General features: G+C 41.8%; 1 protein-coding gene across 2 annotated transcripts in view; it reads right to left on the bottom strand.

Moving 5' to 3' along the window:
• PID1 (phosphotyrosine interaction domain containing 1) overlaps window positions 1–24,436 on the bottom strand; it is a 251,500-nt gene extending 227,064 nt beyond the window's left edge. Inside the window, exon 1 of one of the 2 annotated variants that reach the window (XM_054477906.2) lies at window positions 24,094–24,436. In XM_054477906.2, coding sequence (XP_054333881.1) covers window positions 24,094–24,123 — 30 coding nt within the window. In that variant the 5' untranslated portion in view covers window positions 24,124–24,436. Of the gene's footprint in view, window positions 1–23,631; window positions 23,654–24,093 lie in introns of those variants that run through there. The other variant, XM_063648030.1, reaches the window with a different exon arrangement.
• Between the last annotated feature and the right edge of the window lie 2,447 nt (window positions 24,437–26,883).

Genomic DNA, 26,883 nt, shown 5'->3' on the forward strand with positions numbered 1-26,883 from the left:
AAATCTTTTCAGACCAATTTAGCAATTTGCAAAATGGAGAAGGTTTACCATGATGGAAAAAAAGTAAGGTAGCCTCAGCAGTAAAAACACCCAAAGCCACAGACAGTGACCCACCAGCTCAAGTACAAAACAGAATCCACATCACAGTAAGAAAAATTCTACTCAGGGAAAACAGAAAGGGAAAATAAATAAAACCAGAGAACTTCTATCATTAATGTGCATATGGGGCAAACTGAATACAAAGCTCCATAGAGGAACAAAAATTTAATAATGATGATTTCTAGAAAGCATGGTGTATCATTGAGAATTAGCTTCGGCTGCAAATGAAAGAAAAAGCAAAAGAACAATGGTTTAAAGGACATAGACGTTTCCATCTCTCACACAGAAACAAAGCCTGGAGTAAGAGGCCCAAGGCTAGTATGGCAGCTCCAGGACTCACACACCTTTATGTTCTACAGTTCTTAGCACATGGCTCCCCTCACATGGCTTAAAAGGGCCTCTCAAATAACCATCACATTTATTCCTGCTAGATTACAGGAAGAAGAGTACAGAGATGCACGCATCCTGCCTATAAGATATCCCTGCTTATGTCCCACCAGCTACAACTAACTTGTATGACTAGTGCAAGTGAACTTGGAAATAGCAAAACATCTCATAACTAGTGCAAGTGAACTTGGAAATAGCAAAATATTTCTTTACAATTGGCATTTGCAATTGTTGGAAGATAAATATTTTACAGCTCGAGGGAATTCAGGGCCTTGGGGGTCCATGCAAACATCCAACAGATATTTAGAAACTACCTACTTTTGCCAGATACTAGGCTCTGCACTGGAGAACAGCCCTTGCCTTTAGGCATGGACAGTTCAGTGACCACCACTCCCTAAAACAACTAGAAGTGATGTTTATGAACATGCATGCATAATGTCTTCTTCTTTAGCAGTTTACTTGGAAATAGCCTCAAACATACGAAAACACAGCAAGAATAAGACAGCTTTATCAGATCTACCAACCAACACTTTATCACATTTGCTTTATTATATATTGTCATTCTCACTTATTCACTTTCTCCCTCCTCCTTCCCTTACTACTCCTCTTCCTTCTCATCCTCCTCATCCTTCCTTCTCTCTCTTCCCTTTCCTTACCTTTTTCCCACATGCATTTGAGAGTAGGATACAGACACTATTTCCCCTTCATCCCTAAATACATCAGTATATATTTCATAAGAACAAGAACATTCTCTTGCCTAACCATAGTAAAATTATGTCACCAACTAACTCAGTGAAGTCATTTATACTAATGTTTTTCCTGGTCCAGGATCAAATTCAAGATCATGTACTGCACTGGGTTGTCATGTCTACTTAATCTGGACCAGTTTCTTAGCCTTTCTTTCTCTTTCATGGTACTGATACTTTTGAAGAGCCTGAGACAGTTGTTTTAGAGAATACATGCTCCTGGAACAGGAATATGATGTGAGTGAGCCTTCTCAGTGCATTGTATCAGTAGGCAGACGATCATGGTTTGCCTCATTATGGGTGATGCTAACTTTGATTTTTGTCTGAGTTAATTTCTTCCATCGGACTTTTCCAGTGGAAAGTTAGCATCTTCCTGTAGTCAGCTGATAGTATGTGGTGAGATCTTTGAGATTCTATAAATAACCTGTCCCACATAAAACATTCACACACTAGTTTTATAATCACTTATAATCACTAATGATTCTTGCCTGGATTATTATGTATTATTGAAAGTATTATTATGATGATTGAAAATGGTGATTTTCTAAACTCCATCATCCCTGCTTTATTTATTAGGTAACATTTTATTGTAAGGAAGAGCTTACCTTTCTCACCTATTTATTTGTTTGCTTATTCCTTTGTTTAAATCAGTTTATATTAGTATGAACTCATAGACGTATTTTTTTTTCAAAGGGCTAAAATCCACAAAAGTTGTTATTTATTTTGAGGTGTACTAAATTTGTCCAATGAAAGCCAAGGGGCCTTCTGTGTCATGTCGAAATAACTTTTTTTTTTCCGAGCAATTCCTTGCTTTCTAGAACAACAGATAATGTGTTTAGCAATCTTAGAGACCTCTGGCTTTCTTGATGATGCTCAGATGGAGCTCACTTTGTTTTACACAAGGAAAAGCAACCTAAAACTTTCTCCCCCATCTGAAAGCCCACCAGAACACAGATGCAACTCTGAACAAGACAGATTCTATGTTTTACATTTTTAATTAATTGCCATTTATGAATAGCTCCAACTATTGACATCTCTTGCATTCCTGAAATTAAATATAACAAAGGGAAGGTCCCTAATAGTAAGTAGAAATAACTTGGGTACAAGCTATCTGCAATGTATAATATTTTTATTTAAATGTCAAGAAAATCCAGAACACATTTCAAAGAGTTTAATATAGACACATAGAATTGTGCATTTTCCCCCATTAACATGTGGCTCTAAAGAAAAATGTAAGAAAAAGTATCTCTCTCAATACAAAAGTAAAATTCTTCTCTTAGTATGCTCATTATGCCATTCTATCTCTTACCTTTCCATCCACAGAAATTGAGATGGCAAAAAATAAATTATAAAATATCATTAGTTTATTGAAGCATGACATAAATATATTCACTGAGCTTGTATGGTGTTGCCAGCCTTGTATTCCAGTATTATTCCATGTGCAATGGGGCACACAAAGATGAACAAAGACCCAGCCCTCAGCTTCTAGGCTTTTAGAAGATAGAAGTCCACACATAATTCCAATAAAAAGAAAAACAAGAATGAGCTGAATGGTATAACTGAAACAGAAGAACAAACTGTGGACACCCAGAAGAAAGGGATGACTCATTGCAACTGGATACCAGGAAAGACTTTGGCAGAAGAGGGGCAACTTCAACTGCTATGAGAGGAGTATGATCCCCCAGGCAGAGCAGGCGGCTGACAGGAGTATGATCCCCGGGCAGAGCAGGCGGCTGACAGGAGTATGATCCCCCGGGCAGAGCAGGCGGCTGACAGAAAAGCATATTTCAAAGTTACAAAGCAACATTAGCAAAAGCATCAAACATCAAAACATACAACTGTGGAAGATGGTCTGGAATGTATGGAAGGATGTAGAGAGAGATGAAGAAGATGGTTTACGAGCTTGAACCAAAGCATCAAAGCAACTCCTTAGCATCTGATAAAGGCACTTCTTTATAAACACTAACTACAGAAAGTGGAGGGAAATGGTTTCACCTAATCACTGATATTTGAGTTCATTTGGCCTTATTCCCTACAATCTGCTCACATCCAATGTGAAAAAGACTGCAGAAAAATGAAATAAAAGGAAAAGAAGGTATAAACCAAATGATATTTTCCCAAATAGAAAATTATCCAAACAGCATCTGTCCAAACAAACATAAAAATTCCCAACTTCTGAGTAGTCAGATACAATTTTTTTAATCACAGAAAAGAGTCTTTCTTTCTTAGGACTCTTGGCAGTTTTCAACAAATGCCATTGGACAAAATGTTTTTATTTAAAGATGGGCTAGAAAACCATCTGATACCATATCAGACCCAGTATCAACTGACTGCTCAAATCAGAGGACTGTGTTGCTTTCAACATTATTGCACCAAACCACAGGAAAAAAGCACAAAGGTTCTACAGCAAATAAAAAAGCTCACAGCATCTGGGGATATCGCATCTTCCACATCTGCCGCTATTTTAAACTCAGCACCTGTGGTAGAGGTGGCTAGTATGATGCTGCCAATTTTCTCGTTTTCCTTACTGACAGAACTCCGATTTGGTTGGGGGCAAAAAAGTGCCCAGTTAAAATATTTTCTTTCCCAAGCAAATATTTGGGCACATGTCACAGTTCTCATCCCTGAGGTGTTAGTATCCTTCTGGGTAGGACTCGAGGGGAAGCTTTTGTTTACCTAATAAAAACCCAATGACGATGAAGACCCTCATCTTTGCCCTTTACAGCGTCTTAGGATGGAAGTTTCCCCTATAGTAACATGGATCTACCTGGCATTTAACTGACTGAAACCTTCTTGAGCACAGGGACCTCTTCTTTATACCCACCTTAAAACTCAGTTTGGCTCCTCACTCAAAAACAAAAGATCAGTCAACATTTGCTGAAAGTAAAGACTATGGGAAATGAACATGAGGAGAAGCACTTTGACAAATCTAAATCACAGTCAGTGCACTTTTACCCTACGGTAATCTGCATCAATCAATTCAAGAGTGCCCAAATCTTTCAAGTATCACTATCTTTTTAAGTCCAAAACGTTGCTGACCCACACATAGTACTTTGATGCTCAATGACTGAAAATGTGCTTAAAGTCCAAAAGCCACTGTGAATCAATAATGATTTCAAATAAGTATTTCTTCTAATAAAGCACACAGGATTTGAAAAGTTATTACATAGTTGCAAGGTACCGTAATTTTTTTTCAGTGTATAAGAAATGTAGAATGCACAGAAAGTTAACAGTGGCCTGGAAATAATTCCATGGCCCTCTTGAGTTCCAAGATCTGTTGGTCAAGAATTACTAATCAATACTAAAAGCACCGTATCTGAGTCCATTCCACTGTCAGTATACCACCCAGAACCCCCAAAGATGTGAGTTTTAACATAGCCATGACTGTGCCTTTCATTTTGGCCAAACTTAGTTTCCAATTTCTAAAGCAGGCTTCTGCTCATATTTATAATGTGAAAATTTTCTTAAATGTTAACACTTATGAAATCGTTATGCTACGTAAAAATTCCCCTGAGTGTGAGATACACGAAGAAATGCAAGAGATGAAAAATAATTTGCTCTATCAAACATTTTCATATTTACCATTAGGCATTAAAAGCTTCAAATCAAAATTAAATTTCCTATGTAAAATTAAAAAGACAAATAGCATCAGTTCCTTAAATTAGCAAAAGCAGGCATCCGCTAAAGTTCTGAGGTAGACATTCAGTGCATTTTACAAGAAATCAACAATATGTCCATTTCTTCCAGTCCTTGGATCAAAATAAGTCCATTCGTTCTCTTCATCTATAACCCAATAAATAAGTTTTGATGGCCATCTAATGCAAAGATAATGCCCTCTTAACCATAAGCTTAAAAAAAAAAAAAAGAAAAGCTTAAAAAAGGAAAGGAAAAAAAACACACAAAGAAAGCAATGGCTTTGAAGCAACAGCCAAATTTGTTTTTGTCCAATTCATTTATGTCTTCCAGCCCACCAAGAGCTTACAGCCACTGAAAAAGGAAGACGGAAGAAAGAAGAGGTGGTGATGGCCCCTTGGGAAAGCCATAAAAAAATGTCTAAAAGGCTCAGCAGTCAGTAAGAGAGTTCAAAGAAATCAGGAATGGAAAGAACTTCACTCCCATTAATTATAGGGAAAGGAGGAAGAGAGAAGCAAGAAAGGAAGAAAGTTGTTTTTGTTTTTGTTTTTTTAAGTTGGGGGCAGAAAACACAGATGTGGTCACAAGTAACAGAGCAATTCCACCTTACTTGGAAAGTTGGGATCCCTGTAAATGCAAATTAATTTTGATTTCCAAAAGACTCCCTCTAAGTTTCATCGACTGCTTGCCTACTCCTAGGACATGCCAGCACACATCCTTTCCAGTGCAGAGCAAATACATATCTCATGGGCCAGCTCCTGTTCAGCAAGGGCATTGAATTACATTATGAAGAAAAATGCCAATTCTCTGGGCCAAGGAATAAAGAGATCAGCATTGAGCTTGAGCTATTTACCATTAACACAGTAGAAAGGAGACATAAATTAGTAGGTTTTTTAAACTCTGTATTCTTCTTTCCCTAGACTGCCTTACTTCCAGAAAACCCCTGAGCTGTATCACTCAGTCTGTCAACTTCCTAAAACAGATATTGGCTGTACTCTATACCTGAATATTTAAATATAATTTCTCCAAGAAGATTCCCACAAGGGGAATACTAATTTGGTTGCACAACACTTCCCCAAATTTGCACTTTTGCAAAGCCATTCATTTCCTACAAAGCATCAAGTTCCTAGAGAAAAGACAAGGAGGTGGGTGGGGAAGGGGTTAGGGGGTGCCAAGCTAACTAATGCCAGATGAACTTTCCTGGATCCAGAGGGCTTTGTTTTGAAGATTTCTGCCTTGTGTTAAATCAAAGTAGCAAAGCAGGTCTTGAAAACTGGGGAACTACATTCTCTACCCAGAAGGTCAGGACTGCCAAAGTTGGAGGTATTTCACTTTCTGAGCTAAAGAATCCACATTGTCCTAGAGTGAACTTACAGAGCCATTCACATTTTTAACCAACAACTACAAATGTTTCTTAAGAAATGAAGCTCAGACAGACTAAGGCCATGTCTTCTTTGACTATTTTGGCCAAAGCAGCTATTTGCATCCCTGACACTATTTCCACTCTAGGCTCAGAGATAAGAGGGATTTGTTTCATAATGTGTACCAAAATTACTTTATTTGTTTTGGATGCAGTAAAAGCATCATTACTTAAAATGACACTCTGCTTTTTCATGCAGCAATTTGGCAGGAAGGTGAGAGTGACATCCAAGTTATAAAAATCTTAAGATTTATAGGAGATGCCAATAGCAGGACTACACCCTTATAAACAACAAGGACCAAAAAACCTTTCTCCAAAGATGGGCCAGAACCTGGAAGCTATGGGCCAGTACTATGGTAAAATGAGGATTATCTTCATTCAAAGTCACTTAATAAAGTAAGGGTATGTGCTTAAGAGAAATTCCAAGCAAAAAAAAAAAAAAAATTGCGCCCTTTCTCCATCCCCCAGTTAAGCATGCACAGTTTTTACACGGAAGGGTATCCATATACAAGGACACTGTGCGTCCATGGGTTTCTGGTATTTTAGAGAGCTTTCAAGCATGGCTCCTTCACTTTTCCCCAGACATATGCTCTGCCCCACATATCACCTTTTGTGAAATAGAATTTGAAGACTGAACATCAATTGGTTCAAGGGAAATGTTACCTGTATATCATTCAGTTCTATGGTTGCAAGCAATAGACACCAACTCTGGCTGACTTAAGCAGAAAGAAAAAATATTGGAGTAACACTGAATTGAAAGGAGAAGGAGAGGATCCAGCTCAGAAAGGAGAGGGATAGAGCCACTACCAGGGTCTGGGCAGCAGGACGACAGACCCTCTTCGGAAGTGGTTGCCAGCATTATCAGCTCTGACTACTTCGTCTTTTTGTCACCCTGCTGAGGATTCCAACTCCTGGGAGAAAGTGTCTAATCAATCTAGTTTGGGTCACACATAGTCCCCGTGGCTAAAGAATGGCACATTCATTAAGAATAACAACAACAAAAAAAAAACCTCCAAAATTGAATGGAGTCTCCCTACTGAAGAGGGATAGAATAGTTCCCCAAAGCAAAATCAGGGTGTTGTTACCAGAAGATGGGAAATGAAGCTGAACAAAAACACAAAAACAAAAAAAAAAACACAGATGTCCACTTCTGCTTCTACATAAACAGTCTTAGCATTCCCATTGAACTGTTTATTTTTTCAACTTCTAGGGACAATTTTGGCAAAAACTACAACTAATGCTATTACCCAAGTCTGCGTTACAATGTCCCATATGAAGAACCACATGATAAATTCCAGGGGCTTCAAGTTAGAAAAACATCAGGGTTCCAGATGAGCCAATATACATTCTTCTATTAGGCCATAAAGGTTAAGTAACTAATCATGTTTCTGTTTTTCCTTGGGCTGCTAGGAAGCTCAGACCTAAAAGTTTTAGGCTAAGTTATGACCTTGGTTATAATTCTAGTCTAGGTTTTCAGGCACAACTAAATTCCTCCTTTCATCATATGACTGGTGTTCAAGGGGTTTTATGTTTAAATGATATGTTTTAATGTTTAAATGATATGTTTCTCTTTTATTGACAAGTACTTCAAAAGCATGTGAATTTTTTTCCCTTACTAACCAAAAGCCAACCTTTTCAGAACTATATAGGGGTCTAATGTATATTTGTATTTTCTGAGTTTGTAGTTTGGCCAGGACTTTTATATTCTGTGGGCAGCACCATCCCTTTCATTTTCTGCTACTGCAGAAATAATAAGCTTCTGCAGCAGAAACTATTTCAGATGAATTTCGATTTTAAAAGGGGCTATAGGAAAAACAGATTAGATGAGAGAGAGTATGCACACTAAATCTCAATGTGATTAGAGTGTGCAATATTTTTTCAAATAGTTATCAATAGAGTTCACTTTTTACGGGAAGGGGGTCGAATGGAGAGCAATAGACAACCGTCTCAAGTCTATAATAGACAGCCTCATCCAACTCAGATGGATGATGGACATCTCGGGGACTGGGATGCACAAAGCATCCCTGCTTTCATGAATCAAGTGGATGGGTTGAGGGTGGGAGATCTAATTCATTGTTTTATAGCTCAAGCCACTGTGTGAGTCAATTCCAAGAACCTTCATGCTAAAAGTCATCAGAATCCTGTAACTGCAGGAAATGGGTAGCGTTAAGCAGACGCGTTCCACACCTGGCAAAGTAAATGAAAGCAGCAGTAGGTTTGCTCCCAAGATGACCAGTAAAATGTCTGCAAAGTGCTTTTGAGTGTTTTTTGGTGGAAACGGAGATTCTCTAAATAGAGAGGTATTACCACCATTATGGATGTTTTTCAGTTTGGGTTTTCTGAAATGGCATTTGAATGGTTCTTCCATTGGCTGATAATCTGTGAGGAATATGTTGAAATCCATTAAATTAAAAAATTATTCTCCACCCTCTACATGTCCTCCATTTTTGGAAGTAATCTCTTCCAATGTTTAGTGGTAAAAATCCCCAAAATAAGCCAATATCATAACAATGAGAAGTTTTAGTTGCCTGGCGTGGGATATGTAGGAAACAGCGATCTGCATTTAGTTAAAAGTAGAAGAAGCCTCCCACTTGTGCCTGGAACCCCTCCCAGATGCTCTAGATTAGAAAATAGGATAAGCCTCAACACTTCTAGTTCCTATGCATTGGTTTGCCCAGGAGACAAGCAATGACCACGGCTCCCCACTCCAATCACGAAAACTCCATCGCACAGCTCTCAAAAGAGAGGGGACAGAAGTTGGCCTCCATGCACCTGAAGGTGGGCTGCCAGAGCTGTGCTTGGAGAGCAATGAATGGTGCTAAACAAGTATAATCAGTTACCACCTTGGCCTTTAAGAGTCAGAAGACCAAGGACCTGGTTCTGATTCCAACACAAGGTGAACTTGAGAGGCAGCTTTTACATTGGCCAAATGAAGAAGCTGAACTAGATTGGTGTCCCCAATTCAAGTATCCACAGGGCTCAGCAAGCTGGGTGACTCAGTGAGATGCACCAAGGAAAGCTCAGAACCAGCTGGAGGCCACATCCCATCCAGATGGACCAGCAGCTGCTCAGTGGTCGCTATTTGAAAATTCAAGCCCTCCATGATCTGACATTTTTCAAAAGAATTAAGAAGTCCAGATTTTCTTATAAATTTCCCTAATTTTCAAATCCTGGAAATGAATTTGTAAAGATTTTATATATTGAAATATTTCTGCAAGCTAGAGCCAAACCTCAGGCCCACAGTTTGTCAACCTAAAGGAGTTCAAGTATTGAAGCACCCTGGACAATGGAATGCTTCTTTACAAAGGAGCTAAAGCTGTCTTCTTCCTTCACTTGGAAACTCCCAGGGCACTGGCATCTTAAATGCTACAAGAAGTCTTGCACTAAGTAATCAGCCTGACTTTGTTTCATCTAAGGCTTCCCAAAATTATTTAAAGACTGAAACTTCTGTGGCAAGACTTATGAGCAACTCACTGAATTCATGGAACACGCTTTGGGAAACAGCAAACCTCTATTATTCACATGGCTATAAAGTTCTATGCTTTTATTCCTAGGGTACCCTTGGATCTGAAATAGGGGAAGATATTAGTATTTAACTGATCCCAAAGATGTGCCGGCTACTAAGCTACGCTCTTTGTAGTCCATATCTCAATTAACATTCACAGCAACCAGGAGCTAAGTGTTATAATATTATCCTTATTTTTAAGTTGAAAAAATACAAATACAAAATACATATCAGAGGCCCTGAAATAACTCCTAATAAGTGAAGCAGCCAAGATTTTTATCTGTGGGTGCCTAATTTAAAAACCCATGGTCTTTCCACTGTTTAACAGTCTGAATGGGTTACAAGTGGCCTGACTTGTAACCTAAAGAAATATTCTCATTATCCCCATTTCCTCCAAACTGCTCACCCCTGTGGCTTTAGATCTGCTTTTATGATCCCTCAAAGTGTCCAAGCTCTTCCTCTAAAGGGCATTGTTTTTCCAATTGAGTCAGATAATCCACCAAAGCATTCAACGCCTGAGCAGGGTGAGCATGTGATGTCTTGGGCCAAGTAATAATGTATTAGTATCCAACAACTGCATTCAATAGCTTATAGATAATTATGGTGGAGCACTCATGTGCCACGGACAGTGCTAACTGCTCGTGTGACTTCCTCTAGCCTACCATTTCTCTCTCTTTCTTTGTGTACACATCCTTTGCCCCTCCGACTCTCCTGTCCCCTCTTCCTGGCTTTCTTGTCCACGTGATGTCCCTCACTTCAATGCATTTCATTTCTTTTCTGCACCCTCAAAATAGAGTTAGAAGCAGAAGTACAGTAGTTTACTTGCTGTCTCAGGATAACCACACATGCAGGTTGACAGGGGATTCTCGGTTTACGCCTGCTGTTCCAGTTAATTTACAATGCATTCATCACCTCGACAGGGCCCCAGACTGGACAATAAGCCACATCGTTTCCTTACATATCTATTGAACAAAGTCTTATATTCCTGACCCTTGACCTTAAAAGAGATTGAGTTGAATGTCTCAAATTTTCCTCCTTGAGGGGCAAAATGTTTTTAAACTACTGGGTTAAAGTCATTTTGTGAATGTTTCTCATTAGCTTTTTACTGAGGGTCAATTGCCACTAGTGAAGTTATTCCATCCTGTCTAGTTTTCAGTTGCCATATTCCTGAGAAAAACAATTGTCTCACAAGGAATCCAGACCCTACATCTGCTACACACATTACTCTAATCCACAAACTAGAATCAAGACCCACTAATGGTTTTCCATGATGGATTTGCTCTTTGCTTTCTGTCACGGGAGGAAAAATAACAAGAAGGCAGCCCAGCCAGTCACAGGGGCCACATCCCAGAAATTTACCCTTTCAACAGCAATATCTCCTGAGTCTACTGCTCATGGAGGTTGGAGCCAGGCACTGTGATACAGGGCTGGAAAAGGCCTCAGAGGACTGAGCCAGATGGGAGAGTCAGCTGGAACACCAACATGCTAGAAACAGGAGAAAAATGCATGAACTGGGAGCATGAACGAGAAACAGGGCCATCCAGAATGAGGAAGAATCAACAAGGCAACGTGAACTTTCCACCCTTTGGTCTGGATTTGTTCTCTTGCTCAACCACTAGTTTGACTAAGATCCCTAGGCAAACTGAGATGGATGAAAAATGTCATTTCAAGAACTAAATGAAGAAATGTTTTAAAAGAAGGGAATGCCAAGAAAAATTATAGAGTTCATTATTTATATTCTGGGTTAGAATTTTTATTTCCAGTAAAAAGGAAATGAAAATGACAGGGAATTCTCAGGAGTGAGAACAGAAACAGTGTATTGTTTAGTTCTCCCAACATCTAGCACTATGCCTGGCAAATAATGAGGATTTCACATACACATTTTTAACAGCTCTGTATAGATATAGTTGACATATAATAAGCTGCACAATTCGATTTGTTTTCAATGTATGTATAAACCCATGAATCCATCACATAATCAAGATGTTGATCCTGGCTAACATGGTGAAACCCCGTCTCTACTAAAAATACAAAAAATTAGCCGGGCGTAGTGGCGGGCGCCTGTAGTCCCAGCTACTCGGGAGGCTGAGGCAGGAGAATGGCCTGAACCCAGGAGGCGGAGCTTACAGTGAGCCGAGATCGTGCCGCTGCACTCCAGCCTGGGAGACAAAGCGAGACTCCATCTCAAAAAAAAAAAAAAAAAAAGATGTTGAACAAATCCATCACCCCCAAAACTTACCCCAATCCCCTTTCAGGCCCCTCCCTCCAAGTCCATCCTCAGGTAACTACTGATCTGAATAAATCATTTTACCTTCCCACCAGTAGCGTATGAAAGTTCCTGTTTTTCCACATTCTCATCAGCAGTTAGCAAGGTCGTAGTTTTTTTTTTTTTTTCAGTAGTTCTAATAATTGTGTAGTGATACCTCATTATGATTTTAATTCACATTTCCCTAATGACTAATGACATTGAACATCTTTTCAGGCCGTGTATAGACCTTCTTAGTTCAAGTCTTCTCCTGGTTTTTAAAAATTGGATTCTCTTTCTTATTATTCAGTTTTGACAGTTTATTTATCCTAGATCTAAATCCTTTAATACATACATGAGATGCAAGTATTTTCTCCCAGCCTGAATCTTACCTTTTCATTCTTTTATCCATATCTTTTAAAGAGCAGAAGTTTTTAATTTTGATAAAGTCCATTTTTTTCTTTGTTGATTGCATTTTTGTCATTGTTCTAAGGAATCTCTACCCATCCCAGAGAAACTCTGGGATGTAATGAATATGTTCATCATTTTGATTGCAGTAATGTTTACACAGATACACACAAAGTCACAAAGACTTTCTGCTGTTTTTGTCTAGAAGTTTTATAGCTTTAGGTTTTATATTTAGGTTTATGACCCATTTTGAGTTAATTTTTGTAAATGGCATGATGAATGGATTGAAGTATCTGGGTTTGTTGATGTTGTCACTGTCATTTTGTATATGAATATCCAATTGTTCCAGCATCATTTGTTGAAAACACTATTATCCTTTCTCCAGTTGCTATGGTCTAGACTCATATGTTAGAATCCTAATGCCCAAGGTAATGGTATGAGGAGATGAAACCTTTGGGGAGATCACGGGTGCGGAGCCTTCATGAATGGGATTAGTGACCTTACAAAATAGGCCTAAGAGAGCTCATCCAGCCCTTACCTTATGTGAGGACACAGCATGAAGGCACCATTTCTATGAATCAAAAACAGGCCTTCCCCAGACACTGAATCTGCTGGCATCTTGATCTTGGACTTACAGCTTTAAGAACCATGAGAAACAAATGTCTGTAGTTTCTAAGCTACTCAATCTAAGGAATTTGTTATAGCAGCCCAAGCAGACTAAGACACTAGTGAACTATCTTCTCTGCACCTTTGTCAAAATCATATATATTTCTGATCAAAAAGCATAACTCTCAATAAAAGCCCTCATTGACAGCTGCTGAAATTTAAAACATGTATACTCTGACTCAGCCATATCAATTTTGGCAGTTCAGCCTAAAGAAATAAACAGGCACCAGTAGGTCAGGATATACACAAAAATTTATAGCAGTATTATTTATAGGGAAAAAAAACAGAACATGAATACAACCCAAATACTCCCTCATGAGGAAACGGGGGAATGAGTAAATAAATTATAGTCCAGCTTCACCACAAAATTCTACACAGGTACTAAAAGGAATGAGTTGGATCTACATATATTGACCAGAAAAGATACCCACAAAACACTGTAAAGTAGAATTTTTTTAAAAGTTGCATATATATATGTATATATGTATATATGTGTATGTGTGTGTATAGATATACATATATATAATTGAAATTCATGAGAAAAATTAAACATGTGTTTACACATATGTATACATTTGCAAAAGCCTGGGGAAAGTATGTGGAAAAATAACCACTAGATAGAAGGAAACCATGGGTTTCCTTCACGGGTAGAATTGGGAATTGGAAAAGGCACAAAATTACTAACTTCTTTACATACTTCTAAACTGACTGATTTGCTACCCTAAGCAGACATTATTTTGTAATTTTTAACAACCAAGAAAGTAGTAGACATGACATGGAGCAGATGTAGAGAAACTTCTGATTGCCATTTTTTTTTTTTTTTTGGCGGATGGTCAAGTAGGGATAAATATCTTGGTGACTGGTAGATACCCAAAATAAAATTCTATACTATTATAGATTAAATTGTGTCCCCCTAAAATGTACATGTTGAAATCCTAACCCGTAGTACCTCAGCATGTGACTTTATTTGGTCAGTAAGGTGGGCTCAGCCACTAACCCAATATGACTGGTTTTCTTATAAGCGGGAAATTTTGACACAAAGACACGCACACAGGAAGAACATCACACGAATACTGGAGTGATGATGCCACAAGCTAAGGAATGCCAAAGGTTGCCAGTAAACTACCAGAAGCTAGGAGAAAGCCAAGAGCTCTGTCTCCCTCACAGCCCTCAGGACAAATTAACCCTGCCAGCATCTGATTTCAGACTTCCAGCCTCCAGAACTGTGGGACAACCCACAGTACCAGTACCACCCGGTTTGTGGTACTTTGCTATTGCAGCCCTAGGAACAAATACATCAAGCTACCAAGATTTTATTTCCAAAAGCAAAATAGCTACCACCAGGACCAGGCCCCATAGCCTCCAGCTCACTTACTAGGAAACAACCTCAGAAGACTTAGAAAGGAAACAGCAGTTGCCACTGCCCACATTATAGGTGGCTTGTACAGCAGGATTCTGCTCTCACCTGAGGAAAAGTAGGCCCACTCCTGACGTGAAACCATCAAAGCATGCAGTGGGTGAATCTGTGAATTTATTCTCAGACCCACAATTACAAAGCAACTCTGAGGAAAGGTTTGTCATGAAAGGATTAGGATGGATCTAACAATTATGCAGCTCCTTTCCCCTGGTAACTGTCCATTTCCCTCCTGCTCCCATGGACACAGGGGATATTCCTTCTAGAGAAGAGAATGAAAAGCAAAACAGCATTTTAAGACCAGAATGACTCTTCACTCTCAGAAAGAGACACTGACAGAGCAGTTCTGCAGTTGGACAGGCTCCCTGCCTTCGTCTCAGATGGACTGGAAACATTTGTGCCTTCCTGGCTGTACCAAAAAAAGACAAGCTTGCCCAAGAAAATAAGTATTATGACATGGCTGACTTTTTTTTTTTTTGTCTTCAAAGTGAGTTCCAGAATAAGAATAGGCTCTTCACTAAAATAATTTATACAGTTATCAAGTAAAAAACAAAACAAAACACCAAACCAGGTACAAATAATCAACCTGACATACCATGAGGCTCACCTGGAGGTCAATTAAAATATATTTCTTTGTCAGCTTACAGGTTTTCCTAGTCAGGAAGAGGCAAATCACAGAGGCTGCTACCCAGAGAGCCTACAGGGACTCTGACAACCTAGTTTGTTTTGAGGATAAAATCGTTAATACTAGTCTTCCCTTGGTCTCAGCGTGTCTGGAAAAGTTTCACTGAGGTCCACCTCAAAGTGACTGTGTTTCACATTCCAGCCCATAAGTTTCATCTCCAAAGTGAACCATCTTCAGGCCTGAAGCTCATGTACCATATTTTCCAGAGGACCTTCCCTGAGCAACACAGCACATGTTACACTCAAGGTTTGCCACCTTTTCCTGGATGTTGTCCACCAGAAGGAAGGAAAGGAGAAAGAAGCAATAGCTTAGTTGTTTGCTGTTTTCAGTTTTTTTTTCAATCCACAGTAGATAAGCTCACACTCGGTATTAAAAAAAGGATTCCTTATAGACACATGCATTGTGTCCCAGTATGTGAAAGTTGGGGATACCTACACCACAGAAGTAGAGTGACCAAACATAGTCAAGAGGCTATATGGTTTCACTGGTGTAGTAGCTACCTAGGGCTGTTGTAACAAATAACCATAAACTGGGTAGCTTAAAACAACAGAAATTTAATCTCTCACCATTTGGGAGGCTGGAAGTCCAAAATGTAAAGGTTGGCAGGGCCACACACCATCCAAAGGCTCTGGAGAAGAACACGTCCTCCACTCGTCTAACATCAGGTGGTTGCCAGCAATCCTTGGCATTCCTTGGCTTATGATGCCATAACTCCGGTTTCTGCCTAGATCTTCACAATGGCCTTCTCCGTGCCGCTTCTGTGTCTTCAAATCTCTCCTTATGAGGACATTAGTCATTGGCTCTAGGGTTCACCCTAATTCAATATGACCTCATCTTAACTTGCTTACATCTGCACAAAACTTATTTCCAAATAAAGCTACACTCACAGGTACCAGGGGTTAAGACTTCAACACATCTTTTGGGGGAACACAATTCAACCTTCAACAATGAATAATATATGGAGGCTTGGGTTTGAATCTGAATTTTGGTCCCTTAGTAGCTGTGTCAGTTAGGAATGTCAAAGATACATGTAACAGAAGTCTCAATTCACATATTGGCATAAACAAACGAAAGGGGGTCACATTTTTCTCATATAACTTTTGGTTAGGAGGTAGGTTCAGGTGCTGCTTACTGATCCAAGTCCTTCCATCTTATCATGCCAGCCTTCTTAGTGGACTGGTTTTAAGGCTTGTCATTTATTGCTGCAGAATCACAATATGGCTGCTGCAATGCTAGACATCACATCTATGCTCAGGACAGCAAGAAGACAGAAAAGGGGGAAAAGCCTATTCCCCAAGAAACTTCATTTGTTATTCATGAAGGTAAAGTATCTTTAGTAGATATCCTCTCATATCCCAGTGGTTAAAAACTGGTCTCTGACAATCCTTGGACCGGTATGAGATTATTATCACGGCTGGGCTAGAACACCCACCCTCAGGCCAAGGTATGACCATCTGCTGCCTGAACAAGCTGGGGCTTCATCCTCAGAGAAAAAGATGAGATGCAAGATGTGTAGTTAATGAACTCAAGCAAAAGTTATCTGTAGTCTCTGGACAATTGTTACATCATCCAGAAAAACGAGACAACAAAATCTCTGTCCCTTAGAATTTTCTCAAGGATTAAATATGCTTTTCATATAAAACAAAATGTCTGCTCCATGACACAAGGGGCACAGTGCTTAGGAGTGCAGACCCTACAACCAGTCTGCTGGCTATGAACCCCAGCTCTACTGCCGAAGGCTGTTGCGAGGACAAGTCAGTGCTGGGAACACAGTAAATGCTAAGAAAAAGTTGGCTGCTATTGTTATTATTACTGATACTACTACTAAATAAGCCTGCAATGAATGGTAGCTGGTATTTCTTGATTTTCTCCATACTTGGAAATGAGCATGGCTGGAAAAGTAAAAATCATCAATAAAACCCCTGATTAAATGAGAGTCTGCTAGCAGCACTGCTGGAGTGGAAGGAAATGTTGCTTCTGGGACCCTGACCACAGCACCCCTTCTCTGTGCACTGTTTGAGAATACTTGCCATGCTATATAACCTTCTAGCTGTGGATACTTGGGAGCAAACATACATTTGATGGCTTCTAGAATGGCTTCACTTATCTAAAATTTCTTTTGGAGCAGTAGACTCTCAATTCAATAGCATACACGAAATTTCCCAATAGTCAACTTCAGCATGACTTCCCTTACTACATTTATAACATGAGAGAACTAACACTTCTTCCTGACCTGGAGACCACTGCCTGGCAGAAACTGAAGGAGATACAAGAGGTATGTCAACTCAGACCATTTTCAGGATAGTCACACCCAGGCGTCTCTAAAACAGGGACCCAAGTGATCAAGGGCCACAAGGTATGTGGCCCCCAAGCCCCAGCCCAGCTCACCCATACCCTAACACCCACTATCATATGTGAACCTCCATCATCTTCACCCCCAACTGTAAAGACAACTGCATTCTGTGCATCACACTTTCCTATACATCGAGAATAAAAGGAGCTTCCCCAAGTGAGGAGACAGAGACAAGTGGACAGTGAGCAGGTCATTAACATACTGGTTCTGGCTTATAAAGCTGAGCTAGCTAGGGATCTTCTTCATATGAACAGAAATACTGAAAGTTACAATCATACTAGGAAATATATATTAAGCCCAACTTTGAACAATAAGGAATAGGATTGTGAGTCCTCTAAGTTTACAACTATGCCCTTCTCACCCTTCACCCACACCCAGCATAGTACTCGGGACGTAGTAAATGGAGAAGAAAGATGGACAGAAGAGAAGACAGGAGCTTAGATCTAAACTCAAAACTCCACTCCTACAGTGACCAACCATAACAACATTAAGAAGTGCTTCTGCTTATTGAGCACCTACTATACACTACGTACCAAAATCTCTGCAAAGCACATCTCTCTATTTTACAGATAGGGAAAGCAAAGCTCAGAGAAGTTACAAAACTGAAACATTGCTAGCAAGCGATCAAGTCAAAATTATTTATAAAGAGACAGATATGCTTTTTTTTTGGGTTCTTTTTTACCCAAATGATTTCTTATTCAGGAAACAACCTGGCTAAGAAGGCCATTACTGGAGCCTCCCTTAGCAAAGTAAGAACTCGGTTGAAACATAAGAGGGCAGAGGAATCCTGGGCCATCAGGCATGGGAAAGAAGACCTCAGCCAGATTATTGATCCACGTAGCATCAGCATTAAGTGGAAGAGCATGTCGAGATGCTGGAAGCATTGAAATATGCCAAAGTCACAAAACAAGTCTGTGTCTTTTCCCTGACACCTTCCTTTTGCAGTCTTTGGCCTCAAGGGTTGGACCTGGTGAATACACTGATGCTTTATCACTGATTAGCAGCTAAATAGGGATCACAACTTTTTTTTTAAGTGAACACAAAATGACAGTAGACTAATTCCACTAGACTTTAAGGAGGTCTTTGGACAAACGATTCAACTATTTCTTCTTGCTCTACTTATATAAAGCCTCTGTTTAAATTTGTGTCCATGGGGCTGAAAGAAGCACACTACAGTCATTGAGTGTTCTGGACTAGTTTTATTTGCTGACCACTAACAAGTCCCTGAACCGCTGCTATTCACAGAATAAAATACCTTGTGGAAGGCAGCCTGATCTCCAGTACCGTTGAAGCTACAAGGCTGATTCTCCCAGAGTCTCCTCCAGGGCTATTTTCATGGTAGAATGGGGTCAGTGTGGAGGGGTATGGGAGGGACCTAATCTGGAACATCAAACAAAATGCAAAAGTTGCCTAACACTCCGAGATAACTCAGTACAGTCAACACGAAACAGCCATTAGGCCATGGTTAAGCAAGGAGCACAGAGTTTGTTCCCAGGCTAAGATTTTGCAAATCACTTGGTAGAGATTTGCTGACAAACTTGGAGAAAGACTCAATGATGTAAGATAGCATTTTATTCCTGAGGGAGACTAAGGCCCCGGATTAATGACGACTCCAAGTTTTCTTTATGAACAATAGGGCCTGATGTTTTGTGCTTACTCAACTACAATTGATGAAAACAACAACAAAATCTAGAATGGGTTTAGTGAGAAACCTGTGCCTCTGTAATAATAGCTGTTGCTTTTTTCTAAGCAACCGCTCTGAAAATCTCCAACCTCCTCCCTCCTTCTCCCTATTTTTTTTGTCTAAACTTGGAATGAATGTGTACGCAATCCACCCTAATCACCGGCTTTCAAGGTCTCTAGTTTAGATAAATGCTATGTGCTTCAGCTGAAAAGCTCTTCAATGGCACTTGTGAATTTTAACTTCAATAGGAGACAGCAGCTTATGTGCCACCAAAGATTTGAGCCACCAAAAACAGAGTAGCGTTTGGTCAACCCACTGCTTCAGCAAGAAATAGGACAGCAGCCTCTCTGAGCCCACAAGACAGTCATTGCTCTAACTGTATTTATTAATAACAACAGCACCAACATGTATATTGCACTGTGCCTGTCTTATCCTTCTGCACTATGGTGAAGCACTTAAGAAGTAAGGATTGGAACCAAACTGTCTGGTTCAAACTCCAGCTCAGTTCATTTCTAGCTGCTCAACCCTGGCCAAATCACTTCGACTCTCTGGCCTTCAGTTTCTCTCTAAAATGGGGATAAAAGTGGTTACAGGATGCAAATGAGCCAGACAGTTAAAATAAAGCTCCTCAGCACAGTGCCACACACAGTGCCTGCACCACAAAAGCAGGTTACTAGTATCTTCCCATTCTTAATCCTTGTTCCTTTTGTCAATTTGGTCAGCCTGGAAAAGTGTCAGATTTGCTGGTTTTCACCCTGCCTGATGGGCCAGGGCTAATGGTCTCCAGTTGATGTTTTAGAGGGTTCTCCAGTCTCACTTCTCAGGGGAAAAGTGAAAGTGGCATCATCATAGAGAAGAAAAATCTAGAACGATCCACACTCCAAGTCAAGACAAGATCTGCCAGATAGGACAAGGCAGAGAAAGGGTGAGATAATCCTCAGAGAAGGACTTCGCCTCCTAAAATCCCCAAATAGTATTTAGCTGTAAACTTCAACCACTTCATCAGCCAAAAGTTTCAGAAGAAACCAAAAGAAAGCGTTTTCAGGATCTGGGGTCCTCCCTACTCTTCACTGTGTTTCTCCCTCTTGTGGAAGTGCTAGTACACAGACACTGGCCACAACAAGGATGAAAAAGGAGGTAACGGAACAGAAAAAATTGCCCCGGCTGCAAAACTCAAATCCAGCTTTATGAATAAAAAGCTCTGTTTTTTCTGAATCTGCCACGGAGAAATGATAATCTCAGTGAAGACAGCTAGATGATTATATTGGAACCTTTATAGAATACCTCATAAGAAGATGGTTACATGTAAACTTCACAATTAGAATCTGCTAGAACACATATGCCTATCACATTCCACTCTATCCTAGTAATAACTACACCAAAGACCTTTAAGGATGTGTTGACCTCCTTCGTTTCTAACTCAGTCTTGATTCATCTTTCTCCTCCCATCAAGGCCTCCAGAAAATGCACCTCGTAGCTCAGTGAAGACATTTGCTCTGAGAAAATACTTGTTCCTATGGATGGGACACACTCTTGCATGGATGGGTTTGTTACTTCTAAGGGATCCACCCAGTACAATCATTAAGTCAATCCAGAAACTCATACAAATTTTAAAATCTCAAGGCCGAGATAATCTCATCTCTATTTCATAAAAACCAGTAGGGTTTTTATTTGTTCTGAAAAGTCTCCTTTACTTTTCTGAAAGGAGTCTGTTTCAAATCTGCTTCTTTAAAAATGTATAACTCTCCTCAATACCTCCAAGAAAAAAAAAAAAAGTCTGCTGTGCAGACAGGAAGGTGAAAAGAGAAGAATTCATATTTATTCACTGTAAAAAGTTAGGGTGGTAAATTAAATCTTCACATCCCTTTTGATCCGATTATATTTTTAATGGCAGAAGCTCCCAGCGAGGGCTCGAGTGGGATGCAACAGAAGTTTTAACATTCAAGGGAGCAGATGAACTTGCCTCGGTTTGTGTGACTGAATGAGAAATTACCCAGAGCAGCTCTGCTCAGGGCAATAGGTCCCTTTGCCTGTGCTGGATTTGGGTCAAACAGCTAAACCTCAAATCAGAAAATATCAGCATCATTTTGTGGGGACACAGAAGTGTGGGTAATGATAATGATAATCAAACCTGATCAAAGATGCCATTTCCTGAGCAAGGGAGCCAGTTGCTACACTCAAAAGTCCATTATTTAGAGGGTGACTGGTCTACGCAAAGATCTGTCACACTCCCCTGGGACACAGACTTCTCAAACCAGCCTCATCGAATATGAACTATATCATCAAGAAAGGGTCTGGTTATTTTCTTCCATCCCCTCTTTTGATTCTAGGTATTGATAAAATAAATTGACTCCTTAGTCCTATTAGGAAGTTCTGGGAATGTTTCCTTGAAGAATTTTCTTCACTCTGGCTCATCTAAATTAGAATGTTTGTATGAAAGATTAATGAGAAAAAATTAATGAGGTTGAATGAGAAGGTTTAAAAAGATTTGTGAAAGGCACATGGAGCTCAGACATCATTAAAGAGCAGGGCTCATTCTCAAGTTTCCTATCCAGCATGATATCCACTGCTATCCCTGTGCCCACAGAGCCTGGGAGTGGCAAAGTGGCCTCTCACTGAGGAATCGAACAGGCATGTTTCTATATCACGGTGAAAGGAAAAGAAAAGGGAAAAAAACCCAGACAGCAAACAGAGATTGTGACAAAGATAACCGCAAGGAATGTAAATAAAATATGATAAGCAGCTCACTCACCATCTCATCCTCCACAGCTCTCTCAGAGGCAAAAGTAAAAACATATAAATTATGTGTTTTCAAGAAGAGTCAAGCCAAACTCTTTGGGAAGAAGCCACGGATATAAAAAAATTTGTCCGCATTTGTCTCACTTCTCTAATCTCAAGGCTTGAGATGTATGTACTTTTAAAAGAGACTCACTGAAATTTGGGGAGCATGAAGTTGAGCCCCCTGTTGGTAAGGACCTTCCAACAGTGACTCGGTCTTATCGGTGATAAGCCCTGTTTATCTGAGCTTTCAAAAGCCTAAAACCAGGTTCTTTCAACATGACACCTTGAAATAAAATAAACGCATTGCAAACACAAACTGCAATAAACCAGGCTCACGCCAAAATGCACACGTGCACATTTCACAAAATAAGGGGGAGACATTTCTAGTGAGGAGCAATCTCTATGGGAAGGCAAGTGAGAGCGCCCGCCTGCCAAGGGTCACATGCTCCAGAGCGCACAGGATTCCCTAAGTGAAACAAGCCAGTAGGAAGAACTTGAATAGTCAAAAATCTACAAACTCTTCAGAGGTACAGATCATCAGGCCATAAAAGCCACCTCAAGGAACTCTGGTCACATCTCTCTAAGGACTTCCAAAAGCTACCCTCTGCACTTGAACAGGAAACCTGCCAGCTCCCCTCAATCATTCTGCTCCTCTGAAATAGAAGTTACGCCTTTAACCGAAGGAGAACTTCAAATGCGCCACTGGTATCTGGTGCCACTGCCAAAATACATTTACATCACCTTCTGCCAGTCATTCAGAGCCCAGTGTTGATATTCTCTTAGTAAGACAAGGAGAGGGTTAGGAGGCTGGTCATCCACCTTCTCATCTGCAAGGCTAAATGCAGGTTTTCTTGTTTATTCTACTTGAGACCCTGGGGAACTGGTCTGGTGTCTCAGGCTCTGATAAAGTGAACACACTCCCCACAAATCATGGCCCAGGGAGATTTGGAAAGGAGCTGTGGGGCATCTGTTTCTGCTAAATGCAATGCCCTCTGCAGGTTATTCCTCTGTGTGAGGACTCCTAGACAAAGGTTAGCCTCTCCCTGCATCTGAGAAACTGTGCTTGGGGCTTTAAATGTTCATTGAGAAGCCTCCAAGCTAGCCAGGGCCTGGCCTCACTGTCCTAAGTCTTCAGACGCACTCAGCCTCCAATGGTGCTGTATTTTACCAGTTAAACACTTCTGCAAAGTTTACTACGAAACAATGTGGCTCCAAGCTTGCCAAAAGTTTAACTGCAGGATTCAGTGGATTTTATCTGGCAGAGTAGCCGCCGTGACTTTTGACAACATTTGCCAGCAAAAGACAGTCCTCAGACCTTGCAACCAGGGCAATCCCAAGGCCCAACGTGTCACTGAAGGAGTTCTTCTGGGAAAGGTCCCTCTTTCTCTTCAATCGCCTCCCGCAAATCCCCAGCTTCCAGAATCCAATTCAAGGCAGTCTGGCATTTCAGGAGACAGCAGTAAAAAACTTTTGATGGGATGACCCAGGACATAAATATTCCTGGCTGAACTTACCTTTGATTCTTAAATATCTGAAGGAGCTTGGGTTTAAGGAAGATAAAGGGAGAGAACCAATGAATAGGGAAAAATAAAATAAGTAGCATACCATGACAAGCCAAACCAAGCTTGATATTTCCACATTATATTGGCAAATGGATGCTTTCACATATCACTTGTTCTGTCTTTCCTGGAGACCACAAAAAAAAAAAAAAAAAAAAAAATCTGGATTCAAAAATTCTAACCCCAGACCACTACATTGTGTCAGTGGAATGCAATCTAAATTGCCAGTCAGAAAGTCCAACCTTATATGTACCAACCAACACGCACACAAGCACCTCCAAGCCGAAAGTTGTAACGCCTGAATCCGTGCGTTTATCAATTTCATCATCCCCATACCCCTGCCGGGTTCCTGGCGCTGGGTTAAACCGACAGCATCATGTTGCCATCGATGCGTCTTACAAGATGGTTTTGGGCAAATACCCTAAAGTAGGCAGAAGCAAAAACTAGGTTCCTCTGCCCGGGCACCTCCTCCTCCAGGCTGGCCCCCGGCCTCCCGGGTGCCCCTTACCTGCAGGCGCTCCGTGGCCGGCTGCCACATCTTCCAGCCCTGGGTTTTGGCAGAGGAGACGCTGGCGAGACTGTCGATAGCGCCGCGGGGCGAGGGGCTGGGGTCCCGCTTTACATCTGGGGTCGGTGTCCGCGGGATGTGCGTCCTGGCGCTGGCCACAGCCGCCGGGTGGGCGTAGGGGGCTGCGAGCAGGAGGAGGCGCGGCGCTCAGCTGCCGGCAACTTGTGGGCACGGCCGCGCGCCGGCTGTCCTGGCGCAGCTGCGAGAGGACTGCGCAGCTCCGCCCGGGTCCGGCGAGCGCGCGGCGGCGGCGGCGGGGGCGGCCGCTCCCTCCTCCCCCGCCGCCGCCGCCCGGACCTGCGCGCTCTGAGCATGCCCGGGGCGGGCGCCCAGGGACCGCGCGGGGCGGGAGTGCAGCGCGGCAGACTCTAAATCCTAGTGAGGGGTGAACGGGGAGGCTAGAACAGCCGGCCCTTCCCTGCAGGAAGCCCCCATTGGGTTGGGGTCTGGGAAAAGGGACAGACTGGCTGAGGGGGGAAGGGCCTGGAGCCGAGGGTGGTGGGGATGGCGGGAATGTCGGGGGTGGCGGGGGTGGGGGAAATTCCTAAAATAAAGAAACCGTAGCCCCGGGGGTCCCGGGTTTCCATATAACAGGGATCTCTGAAGTGCCTGTGCTGTGCCTGGCGCTGTGCTAGGGAGGCACTTCCTTTCATTCTTCCCACTCCAGTTAACTGAGCATCTATTAGGCTCCAGCCCCTATGCTGGGTTCTGAGGATGCAGCGACGCAGAATAGAAGACAAGAGAACGTTCCTTCTCTCTGGAGCGTACCTTCTGCTTTGGAGAGAGAGTCGTGACTGAGCAAACACATCAACAAGCCAGTGCTATATCGGGTGGTGATAAAACAGGGCAGATGTGGGAAGAAGGGGAGAGGAGAGCTTCTTAGACAAGGGCACTGGGGAATGTCTGGAGTAAGACCTGAGAGACGAGAGGGATTGGCCATAAGGAGGTCATGCTTCCTGATGGGGAGAGGACTCGACTCCTACCTATACAGGGGTGAGGAGGGCCATGCAGACTCCCGCATCACTAACTCATCCTGAGATCTGCCAGGTGCAGCAGGGGGCTCTGAGAACCCAAGGGAAAGCCGCTCTGGGCTCACAGGCCTGGAGGCTCCCCGGCTAGTGCTGGCCACCATGAGATGACTTCCTGTCCTAAACAGGCCAGCCCTTCCCATTCTCTTGACAACTCTGCAAAATAACCATTAATATTTTCACCATGTGGATCAAACAAATGAGGCTTATAAGGTTTAGGTCACTTGTCCAGGTCACACAGCCAGTGAGTGGCTTAGAGAGTGCACAGTCAGATGACTTCAGGGCAGAAGATCTGGCCCTGCGCCTCTAACTGACCATGGAAACCCAGTGGAAAGAGCATCCGTCTGGGGCTGGGGGTTAAAGGAACTTGGCAAGTCAGGGATACTAAGCTGATTCTGGAGCTGATGAAGAGTGGGAGAGGAGAACATGGTGGGAAGAACTCACGACATAGAATGACCAAATAGAGCAGCAGAGAGAACACGATGTTTGTGGGGAGCCCTAGGCTCCTAGAAGGCAGGGTCCTGAGAGCAGAGGGGTGTGAAAGAGAGGCATTTCATACTGACACAGCTGCACAGCTTGGGCCCTGAGCTACCCATGCAATGTCAAAATCCACACTCCATGTCTGGAAGGAGGATCTGCCCATTTTCCTTGTTCTGCATGACTGCAATGATTTCCAGATATGGAACCACTCCAGAATCTAACCCTCAGCTCATCGGACCCTCGCAGCAACCCTGTGTGGGACAGAAGCCCCTATCTCCCAAGGCTTAGGGAGCACAGGGTTCACAGAGTCACACTGTGGGGAGTCACAATGGCGATTCAGATCCAGGATTCCAGGCAGATCCTTCTGGACCCCGCGGTTGCTATGTTGGTGCCACCAGCCTTGGCAAGCCCAGCACCCTCAGTGCCTCTAGGAGCCTCTGGCAAAGCCACAGAGCTGCCTCTGAAGAGCTTGTCTCTGTCTCCCTGGATATCCACAGGCCCCTCCCACTCCTGCCTGATAACCACCTGAACCTTCTCAGCCCCTTCTCCAGTTCCTGCTACTTGCTCTGAACTTATTAATAAATCTCTTTTCATGAGGTGTTTGCGTGTCAGCCCTGCACGGACATGTGCCTCACATGCTTGGTGATATGGTCTCTGTTTGCTTTTCCAGTAACTCCTCCTGCACACCTCCACACCTACAAAATTCCTTATGACCTTCCCAGCCCCTAGTTCTCTTTTATCAAATCCCAAAGTAGAAAGAAATGCAATTCATTACAAAAATCTAGAAAATCCAGACATGCATATAAACCCCACCCCCCAACCCCCCCCAGGAAGCTAAAACAGGAATATTCAGTTGCCAGGGATGTCTTCAGACTTAAGCTCTGAAACCATCCTTAGTTGCAGATGCTTCCGTGGAAAAGTGATTTTGTTTTAAATAGCAGTGGAATGAGATAAAGCCCTAAATTCAAATCGCATTAGAGCGTTAAATCCTGTCTTCTCACCTCCGAACGTAATTAATTGTTATGACTCAGTAATACAGCTTTTAGTACGGAGTATGGTGCTATTTAAAGAGAAAAAGCTTTGGCTCTGTAAAGATTGCTTTCAGTTGCCGTTCCCACTTTGCAAACAGATTTGGTGAAGTAAAGAATGTATTTAAACTCAAATGGCACTCCTGTTTCAATTACCTTTATGCCACGAATCAGGAAGCTAGGGGAGGGGGTGG

The sequence above is a fragment of the Pongo pygmaeus genome, chromosome 11 (assembly GCF_028885625.2).
Source record: "Pongo pygmaeus isolate AG05252 chromosome 11, NHGRI_mPonPyg2-v2.0_pri, whole genome shotgun sequence".
In the NCBI taxonomy this organism is placed as follows: Eukaryota; Metazoa; Chordata; class Mammalia; order Primates; family Hominidae; genus Pongo; species Pongo pygmaeus.